This window comes from Apodemus sylvaticus, chromosome 9 (assembly GCF_947179515.1).
Source record: "Apodemus sylvaticus chromosome 9, mApoSyl1.1, whole genome shotgun sequence".
Classification (NCBI taxonomy): domain Eukaryota; kingdom Metazoa; phylum Chordata; class Mammalia; order Rodentia; family Muridae; genus Apodemus; species Apodemus sylvaticus.
Window position 1 is genome coordinate 91,914,660 of NC_067480.1, and position 16,554 is coordinate 91,931,213.

General features: G+C 38.5%; 1 protein-coding gene across 1 annotated transcript in view; it reads right to left on the reverse strand.

Moving 5' to 3' along the window:
- LOC127691971 (regulating synaptic membrane exocytosis protein 1-like) overlaps positions 1–16,554 on the reverse strand; it is a 198,773-nt gene that overhangs the window by 142,324 nt on the left and 39,895 nt on the right. The window contains exons 8-14 of the mRNA XM_052191865.1: positions 12,823–12,953; positions 10,124–10,295; positions 9,869–10,022; positions 8,808–8,879; positions 4,444–4,600; positions 2,615–2,740; positions 1,006–1,068 (exon numbers count right to left, since the gene is read on the reverse strand). Of these exons, the coding sequence (XP_052047825.1) occupies positions 1,006–1,068; positions 2,615–2,740; positions 4,444–4,600; positions 8,808–8,879; positions 9,869–10,022; positions 10,124–10,295; positions 12,823–12,953 (875 nt within the window). The remainder of the gene's footprint in view (positions 1–1,005; positions 1,069–2,614; positions 2,741–4,443; positions 4,601–8,807; positions 8,880–9,868; positions 10,023–10,123; positions 10,296–12,822; positions 12,954–16,554) is intronic.

A 16,554-nucleotide genomic window follows, 5' to 3' on the forward strand; every position in this document is an offset into this window, starting at 1 on the left:
TTCCATGTGGTCCTACAAAATGAGCTCAATTCTAACTAGTAGCTGAATGATTTTAGACATCTAAATTGCAAATTCTGATAGCCCTGTCATGATCATGTATTTGATCAGAACTGCATGTTCTACTGGGGCACAGAGAATTCGGGGCTTGTTCTGCATTTCAGGTGTGATGTTGTTTGAGCTTCTTTCCTTTAGCTTTTTAAAATTATAATTTTATACCTGCAGGAGATTTGCTCCTTCAACTCATTTATTACTTCTTAACATAATGGTGACTTCAAATAACAGCTTGCTACAATCTACGAGTAACCACTAAAAAGTGATTTTCACCAGATTTGAAATCCATGGGACGAGTCTAAGGCACAGCATCATGCTTTAAGTAAAGTCCTCATTCTTCCAACTCTAAGTGATGCTACACTGTTGTATGGGAAAGTTTGTTTTGCAGCTTATCTGAACTGCCAGAAGCAAGGGGTTTAAAGACCCTGAAGCTAAACCATGAAAAACGAAATGAAAACATGTTAATAAAAACAGACATCACAACAGAACATAATGATAGCAGGTTGCAAAAGAAAACATTTACAAGGCTAAAGCAACATGATCATAATCTTGAAAACAGTAAACCTGCAATGCACAGAAGATCAGAAACTTTGTGACTAGACAGGTCTTTGAGTCCACTTGTGGGCAGGGTGAGCTCACCATGGGCATTGCAATCTGAACTGTATAAACTAGTCCCTCTGTCTGATTGAGAATGTTTCCAATGAGACTCACCCAGGCATTGGAATTTTGAATATACTGATGCCAAAATGGTCTGCTTTCCATCAGAAATGTTACAATGTTTCCAAAAACCTTGCATCAATTCCACAAGAACTAATGTAACTTTGTTTATTGGTCCAGGAAGTCTACTTGTAGCAATAATACTACCAAGGGGGAGACAGAAGAAGAGCAGGAAGAGTAGCAGGATGGAAAGTGAGTCATTACACACAGTCACCAGAACCAAATCCCTGTATTTACCTGGTCATGTGTAGGCATTCTGCACTTCGTCCTCGTTTTGCTCTGGGAAGCATGAGAAGCTCACTGCACAGACAGGATGGGTGGTGAGTGAAACGGATAGATCATGAGGAGGCAATAGATGACATGGGTTGTGCCAATGAAGTGCCAATGAGAACATGAAAAGGGGAGAAACCAGATTGTCTGCACTAGTATGTTTGCTTGAGAGGTTAAACAAAAAAAAAAGAAACGTGACAGCATTTAAAATTCAAACAATAAGAGTACAAACATTACAGTTGAAGTCCTAACTGTTGCCGACCTGCTACTTGGTGATGCAAATGATTTCATAAAATACAGAAAGGGTCAAAAAGCAACGGTTCCCCCCAAAAGGTACAGGAACATATTTCCAAGTACAGTCATTTCAATGATTAAAATGCACTGAAAGTTCGACCTTTCAGATATTAAAATAGAAACCCAATGGTTTTATTTATTTTTTTTTTTTTTTAGAAAATTAAGGACATGATCATTTTCTTTGTCATTAGCAGCCACTGAGACTATCATATTGGGTTTTGCTTAACTATGATTTTCTTTCTGAAATAAGTATTTTTCCATGACTGAATTGTTTTAATTATATTGATTGCCTTGGCTACTGTAGCTCTTTGATTACTGCCACCTCCCTATAATTATCGGGGCTCAGATGAACTTTGACTATGCAGGGCTCACTCACTCATTCAACTGGGCAGTATGGAATACGATTTCTTTAACCAAATCTGTCCCCAGATTTACACTTGAATATAATGGCAGCACTTTCCATAGAAACTGAACATGCTCAGCTTGGACTCTGTGTCCTTGAGTCCATTATACCTGCTGTTCAATACCACCTTCCTCTCTCTATGCCACCCTGATCTTTCTTTCTCCCACTTCAAAAGGCCAGAAGAGAACATTCCGATCAACTTTTCCTCAGTCCCTGCACTACGCTTAGGCTGATTCAGTACATCCCTGTGGTCTTTGACAAGAATGTCTGTGGGCATGAAGAAAATATAATATGTTATTTTATAGATTCCTATTAACGACTTCCAGGAAATATTTGTTCATCAATAAACGCAGAGCTAATAGTTTGACACATCCATAAAATGATCTCTCAACATCCTTTGCATTTCAGACATCCATGAGGAGACACTAGATAAAGAAGTGGTATAGAACAAAAGCATCATTGAGGTTTCTGCGGTTTGCAGTAGAAACGACCTTTCTGATGACCACGACCAAAAGCATTTTAATTATATTAACAATGCATTTTTTTCAATTACAAGAAAAACATTCCAAATATGTGACCCATGGAGAAAAATATTTAAAAATTTCTCATGTAGCCTTTCTTCTACAACTCAGTTTAAAATCTAAGTCAAGGAGGCATCTTAACCAGGTAACCATGACTGAAAAATATACGAATATTGCTATAACCTTGATTAAGTCCCTTTGAGAGTTGCAAAGGTGTGAGAAATGAAAGCTGTTGGAGAGAAGTTGTTTTGAATGATGGTGTGATTTAACTCATTCCTATATAGCATTGCTATATTTGCATACAGTAAATCGGGACAAAGGAGGACTGTGGTATTGAGATTCCACTTGGGGAAAGTACCTGTCTTGCTCTGATGAATACTGACTTTCCAGGTGTCTGGATCTGTGATCGCCCGGGCTTTGGGAGGCATCATGGTGTCGGGTTGGAGAACGTGACCTTCGCGTTGGATGAATTTCATCTAAGCTCCTAAAATGTGCCACAAAACTTCATTTGACAAAGCATGTTGTTTTCCCCCAAAAAATCAACAGTGTGAGAGGAAACAGATACTGTAACTGGCTAGCACATGCATGGCCTGGTTAAAGGTGTTGCTATCATACCCAATCAAATGAAATAAGAGAATGTAGTATCATTTATGCCTGTATCTCATTTTAATGACATTATTTTATATCTATATAAAAGAACTATGATTTTCATCAACATAATTACAGCTCCAAAAGTATGTTCAAATTCAGATGAAATAGCACTTGGGCACATACCCACACCCACAGAGAAGGGGGGACTAGGACATACAAAGAGGGGGGAAAGGGATATCTTTCAGCACTTAAACTGCTTCAAAGAGATAATACCCAATCTCTTCAAAATATATTCACTTCTCCAAAAAAGCAATCACAAGTGGGGAGGGAGGGAGGGACCTCGGAGGGAAAATGGATGGGGATGGGGGAGTGAGGGGGAGAGGGGAACCTGATCTGGTATTGAGCTAGGGAAAAGGACTGGAGCCCTGAGGGCAAGCAGAATGAATGATAACAGGCAACCTCAGGAGACAGGAGGTTGGGGGGACCCTCCAGAATGCACCAGAGACCTGGGAGGTGAGACACTCTGAAGACTCAAAGGGAGGGACCTTAGATGAAATGCAGGGCAGCAGGGAGAGGGAAATTACAAAGCCCACCTCCAGCAGGAAGACAGGGCTTCAAATGAGGGAGGGGGCATCCCACAGTCATTACTATGACCCATGAGTTTCCCTGTCTGAAAGAATTACAGTGATGGAAATGGAGAGGAGCCCTAGGATCCAGTGCAAGGGGAGGTCCCAAAACCTGACACTATTACTGAGGCTATAGAGCACTCACTAAAAGGGACTTAGCATTACAGCACCCTGGAAGACCGAGATGAAAGAATCAGATGCAGATATTTGCACCCAACCAATGGACAGAAGCAGCTGATTCCTGCTATTGAATTAGGGAAAGCTGAATGAAACTGATGGCGACCCTGTAGGAAGAACGGCAGTCTCAATTAATTGGGACCTCTGAGATCTTTCAAACACTGGTCCATGAAACAGGCTGCAAACACCAGCTGATATGAGGCCCCCGATACACATACAGCAGAGGACAGCAGGGCCTGTGTTCATTCAGAGATGGTGCACCTAACCCTCAAGAGACTGGAGGCCCCAGGGAGTTTAGAGGTCAGGTGTTGAAGGGGGTAGGGACATCCACGGGGGAGGAGGACGTATGGGATGTGGAATAGATGGGTTGGCAGCATAGGGAATAAAATATGGGGTGTACAAAAATAAATTAATAAAAAAATTAAAAAATATTCCAGATATATATGTATATATGTATGTATGTGTCTGTATACACACACACACACACACACACACACACACACACACACATATTCTCCTTTCAGGAAATTGTTATGTTTAGTTTCTACTTGCCCAGCCCCACCCCACCGCCTTTGCCCTGGCCCAGGCCCGGCCCCTCTTCCGACCCCTTACATAGAGCTGCAGAGTTTTTTGAACCCCTGTTGGAAAAGCAAGGGCTCTGCTAACTAACAGCAAATGCCTTCTAACCACCATTCCATTGCAGCTACTGATCTGCCATAAAATCCACTGTGGTATTATTAAAGAAAGTACTGTCGCTTTAGGTTCACAAGCATTAAGCCTACTCCAGACCTACCTCTGTAATGGCACATTTGGTAAACGTGAACGAGGCCTTCCCTGATCATCGCCGCGATGAGGAGACACGGAACGTGAGCGGTGATGTGTAGTTCTTTGCTGCTCTGGCACTGTTAACGTGGTTGCTTTACTCTCTCTAGCACTAGCTCTATAACCCACTGACAAGAGCATAGGGATAAAATGTGTTAGTGCTTTGTACGACAGGAACAGAACACAGAAATGATGAAATTATATTAAAGCAGCAGCCATTGACCTGCTAAAGTTAGGTGCCATGCAATCCGTATAGCTTTATCTCCCGAAGCTTTACGTATATAGACAGAAAGTGTAAGATATAACATGCATCAAAACACGGTACAGTTAGACTCAAAGCTACCATGGAGATAGCAAACACTGACATGACAGTCTATGCCTCAGACATTGGGATGAGTTGGGGCACAATTTTAATATCAAGAATGGATGAGTTAGTGGCTTTTCAGCAACAGCAACCAAGCAGCGAGAGAATTATAGTTAAGACACAAGTCAGTGATTTGAAATCTGATGTTTCTTTTAATTTAATTAGTTTGAATTGTTCTGTCTTTTTGTGTGTGCATGTGCTGCTTACATGTGTGTGCGCATGCGCGCTGCGCATGCCCGCTTATGCAGCCTCTCTAGGCATGCTTATGTGTGTGCACGTAGAGGCCAGAGGTCATCCTTAAAGATCTTCCTCTATCGTGTTCCACAGTATGGAAAAAGGTCTCTCATGGATTCTGGAGATCATCTGTTCTGATTGGCTACCTGGCCAGTGAACTCCAGGGATCCTCCTGTCTCCACTTCCACATTAGGTTCACAAGCACGTGCCACCACAACTGTCTGGACTTGTGCTGCACACTTTACTGACTTTGTCTTTACTGCATTTCTAGATTTTTTTTCTAAAGGAGAAACCATTTAGCTGTGGACACATCCCATATTCATTTTAATGAACAAAGGAGAGTAGCTGATGTCTACTATTACACATACTGACTGTGACTTTTGCAAACAATAAACACAATTTTCAGAGGTAAGCAGGGCATGTGTGGAAATCCCGGTAATAATGAGGCAGAGAAATTAACACTGTGAAATCATCAAATCTATACAGAATATCTGAAGCTATCCCTCCTGTGGGTTGTTGAGGAAACAGTATTAAATGAATGTGGTTAACCAACTGCACAGAAACATCACCTGCAATGGTCCTGGAATAAAAAATGTGTGTGTCCTTTCTGATTATATATAGACCAAAAAAAGTCATCTAAAATGCATACTAAGTGCTCACAGTTTGAACGTGGTGTGTTTATGCTTTTGGTGATGCTCATAAACTTTTATCAGTGCAAGGAAAACAGACAACAGTGTGTTGTTAAGGAAAAGGAACTTCTATTTACAACTGCCTAAAAATCACATGAATCATGGAGACATTTCTCAGCTGGAAAACTGAAAACATGTTTTGTTTCATTTTGATTTATTTGCTTTTTTATTTCTTAATGAATTTAAAACTGTGTCATCAAACACCACTTGCAAAATCAAGTTGATAATTAGCCACCAGCTAGGCTAACGTGACTGTTCCATCTGTCAGTAAATTTAAGGCTGAGAGGATATCTTCAAGAGAAAACAATTGGACAGTATTCAGACGAAAAGAGCTTGCCTCCTTGAACAGCCTGAAATGACCCTAAAATAACAATATAACCTTTAATGGTATAACTTAAAAATATATATTTTCATTTATAGTCCTTTGTCAAACAATAGTGATTATACTTACTCTGAGAGTGTAGTGGAAAAAGCTTTTGTTGTCAACAAAAGAATTACTAATGAGTTAGCATGAATTGGATAGAGTTCATATTTTAAAGAGGGACAACTGTATCAATAACTGAACCCAAAGTTTAAATCATTTAAACTTTAAATACATCAATTGGGTAAAATAATTAAATCAATATTTAATTAAGAGTATGACAATCTCGAAATTTCAGTGATGATCAAGGTATGTAAATTGGGTCTTTATCGTTATTATAAAAACAAACAGTGATGTGTTTTAAAAGAAGATGTAATTTTCATTGAATTATTTGTATTCTGTAGCTTAAAATATTTATATTATATACTTAAATATTTGTGTGTTTGTTAAGAAAGGACTTTATGAAAAATAAGCATTATCCTAAAGCTTTATAAATCCTAAGTGCTTTTAGTAAATTTATCATAGGATTCATAAACAACTTGTGACTTTATATAGAGTATACTGAAAGCAATGTATACAATTTTAGTGAGTCAGTCACTACTATGTGCTGTGTATGCTGTAACAGTCAAAATTTTAAAATCTGACTTTATATTAGGCGATCATATGTCTATATCCATTTATATTAATAATTACCTATATCATTATTATTTATAGTTTCACTTAAATTATACTATAGTTGCATTTATTATATAGACATAAAATATGCACATTAATATTTACCTGTTATTCTGTTTATATATTTTAGATTATTTGATTTTCCAGATTTTAATCATTATTAAAATATGCAGGCTGCTTTAAGTCATGACTTGGAAGGGGCGGTTCTTTAACTTTCATCTAAATTTTTAAATTTTGTTCAATAATAAATTACAGATTTTATTCTCATTTCCAGAACTTACTGAGATGCTCCAAAACAGCCATTTGCCTGTGGGCTTCATTCTTCTTAAGCAGTTAAAACTAATTGGTTCATATAACCACAGGGATACAGAGTGTTCTACAACAACCAAGTCCCATACTTCCTCATCGCTGGTGTATTTAATAACTACCACGACATGTCAGCACTGGTTTTTGTATAATAAAGATAATATGTGTCATTCATAAACACTAGAATGACCAATATATGTAGTAGAAAATAAAGGTACGCTTACAATTCAGAGTTTCATAAGAGAGGCCCAAGCAATAGTCTCATGAGCAGTGAGCCCATATGCCATGCTGACTACTCAGAGAAAGAGAAGCTCACCACTTACATAAATGGTTTTAGCTGGCTATTCATTCATCCTCTAAAGCCTCATTAAAAAACTAAAAAGTTGGATACAACACGAGAAACACCCACAGTAGTAAATGTTAAGGCTGACAAATCCCAAAATTACTTGATTATTATCTTAGCAGCAACAGTCTCATTCCTATTGATTTGAATATGACAAAAATTTACATTCATAACCATTTTTTAGCAATTAATTTTCATTGAATTTTATAATTTTGAATTCTATACAAGATTTTGTTACAAATGTGTGTAACTAATATGGTCCTATAAAAATAAAAACAGCAAGTAGAAAATGGTATCCATCACTATACAGATTTCTTGTTCATTAGCCAAGCTAGCCCATATCACTGATTTAACCATATTTGTACTTTTTTGTACGTAAGTACTTTCTTTGAATGACAGATAACAAATATGTGATTTTTTTTATAAAAAAAATCTTCTGTATATTTTATCTTATTTTTCAATGAAGTTTATCCTTCCAAAATATCTGAACTCTCTCATAATGCTGATTTTAAAAATTTTAATAAAACCAATCTCCTTAAAATTGGAGCATTCTCTGCAATAAAGGCATTACATAAAGGAAGGGCTCACATGCCAATATTGCCCAACTGACTACCTTTAGTTAGTCAATTGACTACCTTTAATTAATCACATTTATATATTCTGGAATGTCTCTTCTTGACAATTGTTTCTTGATCTTATGTACTCCTCTGTCAACTCATGAAAAAATAATGTAAACCCAAACTTTCAAATGTCACAAAATGTTACCAACTTATACATAGACAAGACATGTACGCCAAAGAAATACTGACTCTCTTGAGAGCAGTGTCTTACTTCAAGACATATACACACAGTGGGTATAGCCAGTGAGCGCATCACAGAAGCACTGAAAGCTACAGCCATGCCACATGCAATTTTAAACCCTGCCATGCACCTTTCTCAGTATATTCCATGGAAGGCTATGGTATTTTGAGAAATGGGGGTAGGAGGAGGAAAATCATAGAGATACAGTATAAAACACAGGAGAATGTTACTGGATGTAGTAAGATTAACAGTATCCCTTCAAAACGACATCCACATTTTCACTAATGCTCAGAGCACCGTGAAGTAGTGTTAATTTTTTTGTTTAACCTAACTTAGGCATATGTCTAAGGAAGAACCTGACTGAAACAAGTAACAAGGGGCACGAATTCAGAGATGCAGGTCCATTTTAGACATTAACAATTTATAACACTAGTCACCATGGAATAACATAACGCTGATGTTTCTGCACTAAGGACCTCCAGTTTAGTGTCCAGACGGAGCCGGAGGTGGGCAGCGGAAACAAGCAGACACAGTGGGTGGAGCCATGCCTTTCACCACGCACCTGGAGGCACAACGCCAATACCATCATCAACCTCATAATCTGAGATGTCACTATCACTGATTCGCTGAGATCCTGCACAACAGTAAGGCAAACAGATACCTCTGTGTGTCTACTTGATTTACGACATGCAAAGGACATAGTTGAACAAAAATAATTTACAGTAAGCATAGGTCTGGTTTCTCTAGAAATGTGTGTGTTTCAAAAAATAATCCATTTTTTAACAGAACTTCCTCCAATATATAATTACACTGAAGGACATTGATGGAATAAAATTTTACTTTATATCCTTCCTCGATTGACTTATATATCCTTCTTCATTTTAAATGCTACTCCGAAAGCAGGTAGTAAAGTACCTGCGATTCATCTCTTATGGAAGAGGATATGTTCAAAGACCAACCATGGCATCCATTTGGCATGCTCAGGAGGCTTAAAAAGCATTCAAGTCCATCATTAAAATACATGGTTAATAGCCATAATACTTGTGAATATTAATTTTGAGGATGTTAGCAACCTGGGACACACCATATGATATTCAATGAAAAGGAAAAAAAATTGAATCCAGATTATCAAAGCAATGCTTCTATGTTTCATCAATTGGATCATATATTTACTGATACCTCAAAAGTTATTACAGAGGAAAGAAATGTCCTAATATTCATATGAATAGTAATAAACTCATAATGTCATGGTTTAAAATACACATTTCTCACCAAAAAGATTAAAACCGGTAAAAATGGTAAAGCGGCCATATATACAGTAGCCCTTCAGTAAGGAGTGAAATCCTTCCGCCAGTCAGCCCACTGATAGCTCAAGCCCTGGGTAAAGGATGTCACTGGGAGAATATTAACATTCGTCTCTTACTCTTCTGTACCACATATATTATTTTACTGTGAGACATTTAAAAAGTTTAGTTTGGCTGAATCACTTTTTATAGAGATGAACAATTATTCCACTAGTTGGCTCTACCATAGAAAGCAACTGAAGATACATTTTCAGCACCGTCTCCTGGCAGAACCAGGCCCCATGATTGCTCTCTGCTAACTGAATTGTAAGGAACCTACTTTGTAGCTTCTTGCTGGAGCTTTCTCCGTGGATGTGACGCCTGGGCATGAAGGGCGATGGCTGAGGCAGAGGTAGTGAAGATTCATCGTGTGTCTGGAGTTTGTACCAGTGGGGCTCATCGTCTAAAAGTGCTGTTTCCAGCTCTATGAGGATCTGAAACGGTACGTCTCAAATGAAACAACAGGAAAGCACCCAGGACCAACAGGCACGCCAACAGCTGCAACAAACACGCCACTCAACACTTTATACATCACCTCTCCGAGGAATTCACTCTCCTCGTCCTGTACCCTCGGCTGGTCCCACACCGTAATTTCTAACATTCGCTCTCGAAAATCTCTACGATGTACGTGGGAGTAGACAAATGTTTGATTCCATTTTGGCTCTAGAAGCTTCTTTACCGTTTTGGTTCTTCGTTTACTTTTGTCGCTGAAAGGTAAAAATGCGTCGTCCTCCATGAGCAACGGAGACACGGTGGACATTCAGTCACTGTCTCTAGCCTTTGTCCAACCCTTCCTTGAATTAAACTGACAACTTTATAAAGTATACACACACACACACACACACACACACACACACACACACACACACACACACACACACACACGCTGGATTCTCTTTACTATCTCTTTCCCCTTTCATCTCATCCCATTCCCTTCAAACCCTCCCACCCGACTCCCTCCAGGTCCTTTCTTGAGATTCATGACTTTTTATGATTTGATGTCATTGCTTAGCTGCAGCTGTCTTGTGCCCGCTGACAGGGCTCCTAGCGGACAAACAGGAGAAGGGGAAAGCGCCCAGGAGATCTGCTGCAAATAGCTTAGACATGAGGAGCGTCCTGGAACTGCTCCCCATCCAGAACTCCTCCCAATCCATGCTTGACTGCTGAAGGACCTCAGGCCCATGAGCTGTGTGTGTGTGTGTGTGTGTGAGTGTGTGCTGTGTATATGTGGTATGTGGTATGTGTGTGTGTGCTGTGTGTGGTGTGTGTGTGTTGTATGTGTTGTGTGTGGTGTGTGCTGTGTTGTATGTATAGTATGTGTGTATAATATGTGTGTATAGTGCATGTGTATATGTTGTATGTGTTTTGGGTGTGTGTATATGTATACATATGCCCCATTAGGTGTGTGTGTGTGTGTGTGTTGTGTGGTATATATATATATATATATATATATATATATATATATATATGTGTGTGTGTGTGTGTTGGGTGTGTTGGGTGTATGTTGTATGCATGTTGTGTGTATGTGTGTGCTGTGTGAGTGTGTTGTGTGTTTATTGTATGTGTGTGTGTTGTGTATATGTGCTATGTGTATATGTGTGTTGTATGTGTTGTGTATATGTGCTGTGTGTATATGTGTGTGTTGTATGTGTTGTGCGTGTGTTCTATGTGTTGTGTATATGTGCTGTGTGTATATGTGTGTGTTGTATGTGTTGTGCATGTGTTCTATGTGTTGTGTGTGCTGTGTGTCTGTGTGTGTGCTGTGTTGTATGTATAGTGTGTGTGTATAGTATGTGTGTATAGTGCATGTTTATATGTTGTATGTGTTTTAGGTGTGTGTATATGTATACATATGCCCCATTAGGTGTGTATGTATGTGTGTGTGTGTGTGTTGTGTGGTATATATATGTGTGTTGTGTGTTGGGTATATGTTGTATGCATGTTGTGTGTATGTGTGTGCTGTGTGAGTGTGTTGTGTGTGTATTGTATGTGTTGTGTGTGTATTGTATGTGTTGTGTGAGTGTGTGCTGTGTGTGGTGTGTGTCTATGTAAGTGATGTGTATATTTGTGGTGTGTATGTGTGGCATGTGGTATGTTGTATGTGTATAGTGTGTGTATAATATGTGTATATAATGCATGTGTATATGTTGTGGTTTGGGTGTGTGTATATGTTGTACTGTGTTGTATGTATGCTGTGTATATGTATGTTGTCTGTGTTCTGTGTGTGCTATGTATGTGTGTGTGGTATGTGTGGTGTGTATTTGTGTGAAGTGTATATGTTGTATGTCTGTGTTTATGTTGTCTGTGTTTTGTGTATGTGTGGTGTATGTTTGTGTGCTGTGTGTGTATGTTGTGTGTGTGGTATATGTGCTGTGTGTGTGAGTTGTATTTATATTGTGTGCTGTGTGTGTTGTATGTGGTGTGTATGTATGTGTATGTGTATATGTGTGCAGTGTGTTTTGTGTGTGTGGTATGTATGCTTTGTGTGTGTGGTATGTGTAGTGTATGTGAGTTGTGTGTATATTGTGTGCTGTGTGTGTGGTGTGTTTTGTGTGTGTGGTGTATGTGTGTGTGTGTGTGTGTGTGTGTGTGTGTGTACATGCATGCATGCAGCTTCAGTGTATGCAAACTCTTGCAGGGTGGAGTTCTTGATCATAAATGTTTCATCCTGTCAAGAAGTTGAAGATGCACAGCAGGTCTACCATTATTATCTTTCACATTCCCCCCACTTCCTTCTTCTACAATGTCCCATGAGCCTCAGAGGCGCCTGTCTATAAATGTCTTCTACACGATTGGAAGACTAAGCTGTCACTTATCAACAATGCCTTGAAGGGAGGCTCAAACCCAGAGCCTCATACAAGCTAGGTGTGTGCTTTAGCATGGAGCTACATCTCTAGATTTCCTTTTACGATTTTTATATTATAACATCATAATCTAAATTCTGTCCATGGGCATGAATAATAATGCCACCTAATATTACTGATTTCAATTACAAATGCAAGCAATGGTCTTGACATGTACATAGAAAAGTACATTTTAATGAAGTGGATCAACTAATTGATATATTTAAAAATACCATTTTGCTTTCAAGTAAAAGGTATAGGACAATGTTTTATGGAATAATGCAGTTTGGTACCCTAAATATTTATTGTATTTAGAAAATATGTCCCAGAAAGGAAAAATGGTTTTCCATTAATAAAGATGCTAGTCAACTTTTCAAAATTCATTTATTACCTTCTATCTGGAAGAAAATACATTTTTACATAGGGATTTCTGGGACGCCCGTCTACTCTAGAGGGTAGATCTGTTGCTTGTAGAACATTTACAATCAGCTGATGCCCCACTTTATCATACCACAGCTTCACCTAGAAGTGAAGAAAAGTCTGTGTTATTTATCAAAGGCAGGAGATAATATAATTTTTAAATAAAACATTAGAATTCTATTTAAAGGATGATATTTTTACTTGATGTATAAGGGAATTACAGTGATTTGGAAGCATAATCATTAAGAAGTTAACTTTTGTCTTATTAAGCATTTTATGTCTAACTCATAATGGGCAAACCTGCAATATTATATCTGAAGGTATGGAAATCCAACGAAGCTTGTTCTTTTAATCCTGGGAAAATTAAAATCTTCCTGGTGCTTTGGGTATTTTTTGTCTGTTTGTTTGTTTAAATATCAAAGACAAGCTAGGCGATCATCTAGGATAAAGCTAAGTTGGTGATCATCAATGACTGTATCTTAAGATCCTTAGAAGTACTTTCCATGCCAGGCTGTGGTGGCACACACATTTAATCCCGGCACTTGAGAGACAGAGGCTGACAAATCTCTGAGACCAAGGCCATCCTGGTGTGCAGAGTGAGTTCCGGGACAGCCAGCATACACAGAGAAACCCTGTCACGAAAAAACCAAAACCAACAAACAACAGATCCAAAACTAACACACAAGAAAAATGCCAAACAAGACGAAAGAAGAGTTTTCTACAGAGCAAGAAGAGTGAGCTGAGGGGTGCGGAAGGCGGAAAATGAAATAAAGTCGGTGTGATCATACCGTAATCTCAAAAATAAAAATAAAATAAAAAAATAAAGTGTGTTAAGTGATACGAGCAGCCAAAGTAAGAGTTGGTTAAGATCGAAGGGAGAGGTCAGGGAAGACATTTACTACAGGTCCACTCTGCACCAGGAACGATTTGTTGTTTCCTGACATTTTTCTCATCTAAATTTTCCTGAATACATTTTCATAAGCTAGTAACTATGAGAGAAAGGACAACAAAGGTGAGGCTAAACACATACATGACGCTGCAGACAACATCAAGGCTGAGTGAGATTCTGAATGATGAAGTCTTCATGCTAGCGCCAAATAGAGAAATACATGGTCACCTCAAACTAGATTGGAGCACAAAAAAGCAGAGTCTGAGCTGTCAGCTAGAACAAGACACTAAGCTCTCATCAATTTTCTCCTTGAAATTAGAAATTACTTTTAATTCTGATTAATAAATTTAAATTGAAATGCTTAGTGGGGATATGAGAGAATGTATTATAGACTCCAAATAATAAGATGAGCTAAAATAGATGAACCTGTTCCATCAAAGTAAGGAAGAGCATAAGAATTTGGAGATGCGTGAATCCATCACTCTGGTTTTCTTCTTATCCAACTACACCAGGCTTCGATCCATTGTAATGGTAGAGGTGAAGAACCAGAGGTAAGCCCAAGAAATCAGTAAATATCCAGGCAACAAAGCAGTTTACATTATTTACTGCATTACAAAGAGGATTTAAAAACACATCAAAATAATAGCTTGTACTGGCTGGTTTCATATGTCAACTTGACACATTCTGCAGTTATCACAGAGAAAGAAGCCTCCCTTGAGAAAATGCCTCCATGAGATCCAGCTGTAAGGCATTTTCTCAATTAGTGATCAAGGGGGGAGGGCCCCTTGTGGGTGGTGCCACCTTTGGGCTGGTGATCTTGGGTTCTATAAGAAAGCAAGCTGAGCAAGCCAGGGGAAGCAAGCCAGTAAGAAACATCCCTTCATGGCCTCTGCATCAGCTCCTGCTTCCTGACCTGCTTGAGTTCCAGTCCTGACTTCCTTTAGTGATGAACAGCAGTGTGGAAGTGTAAGCTGAATAAACCCTTTCCTCCCCAACTTGCTTCTTGGTCATGATGTTTGTGCAGGAATAGAAACCTTGACTAAGACAGTTAGCATAAAATTATTTCCTTTGACTTATCAGTCAAAAGAGAGCTTCAAGATTGACCACAGAAATCCACATACCACCAAATAATAAAAAGTCAACTATTCATAGGAGAATTTGAAGCCAGACTTTTTTCAGTTATTAATACAAATATGCCACTTTCTGATTTTAGTCTATAAGTGATTTTCAAGAGTGGGCCAGTTTATTTCTCCATGGTTTCCCAGGTTAGAGTGTAAGCCCACAGGAAGTACGTGGGTAGCTTCGTTTGAATAGTATCTGTATTCCCTTTTCAAAAATAAATGTGTTAAGAAGTTAATGGAATTTTTTAAATTGAAGTTTCTTAGTTCCAGGTTCATAATATGGCTAAGAAAATTGAGTACGGCTTTCTATGAATGTATGTGAACCCTGAAAATAGATGAAAAAACATGGATATTTTTTCCAAATGCTACCATTCACCAGTCAATAGTCTAAAAGGCTAGCAGGTGATAGTCCAGAGATGGTTCAGCATAGAACTACAATGAATGAGCCCTTGGAGGCAAGGCCCAGAGGACAAGTCTCAGGATTTGATTCCTGCTCTTGATAAGCCTTTCCTGTCCTTGCTAAATTACTCTAACATTTCCTGGGACTTAACCCACTCTTTTGGCCAGAGTTTCTGCAGATCAACAAAGATGTACTGTCTTGTTGTGATACGATACGGACAATTAGACAATTTCTTAATTCCTAATAATGATGCCACAAGAATTGCTAAAATTCTTGCTAGTAATTGCTAGTAATTATTAAGCCCTTTATATTAAGGACTGCAATTTTTAATTTATTTTTATTAGATATATTCTTTATTTACATTTCAAATGATTTCCCCTTTCCTGGTTTCCCCTTCTATGAAAGTCCCATAAGCCCTCTTCCCTCCCCCTGTTCCCCAATCAACCCCCTCCTGCTTCCCTGTCCTGGTCGCCCTACACTGCTGCATTGAGCCTTTTGAGCACTCTGTGATATGAAACCTGCAATTTGTACTCTGCAGTTTTTCCCGTGTCACAGGATAACTGCACTAAATTTATAATGTAGGAATACAATCCTTTAGGCCATAAAATCATGAACTGAAGGTCATAAAAGAAAAAGGATGACGTATTGTAGGTACAATCACAAGAAGATAAAACATAGATTGCAATTACCTACAAAACTTCAATGTTAACTTAGACATAAGAATTATAGTTTTAGATTCTCAATGAGCCTGTGGAGCTAGTGACAGATAATGAATATCTAGCTAAATGACTAGTCCTAATGGAAACATATGTGACCATCTCTGCTGTAAATGCCTTACACAATTTATGATTTCAATTTATGTTTAAACTTTTGATATTTGGATGAGTACCATGTAATCATGTGTCCTGGGAAAATACTAAAACTGGGAATGATGGCATGAAGAGGAAGAAAGGAAGAACTGAATTAGAAGAATTCAGAATGGCAGGAGAGAGCAGAATTAGGGAGGCAGAAGGAGAGTAAAATTGAAGCATCACAGAGATGAGGGGGAGCTGCAGAGAGAGCAGAAAGCACCAGGTAGGCTTCTCCTACACGGAGACAGGATTTTAAAATTCATTTAGCAGTAGACAGGTACAAGTTTTTTCTTTCTCTATGCAGTAAAGGTTGAAGGTTATTTTTCATCCAGAGTGAGTGAGTTCTTTCTGTGCTGGTGCTTGCTCAGTGAATCCAACTTGTGGAGGCTTTTGCGCTTTCCAAAATATATTTTATATGTAAGTAGAGACGTGTAGATGCATA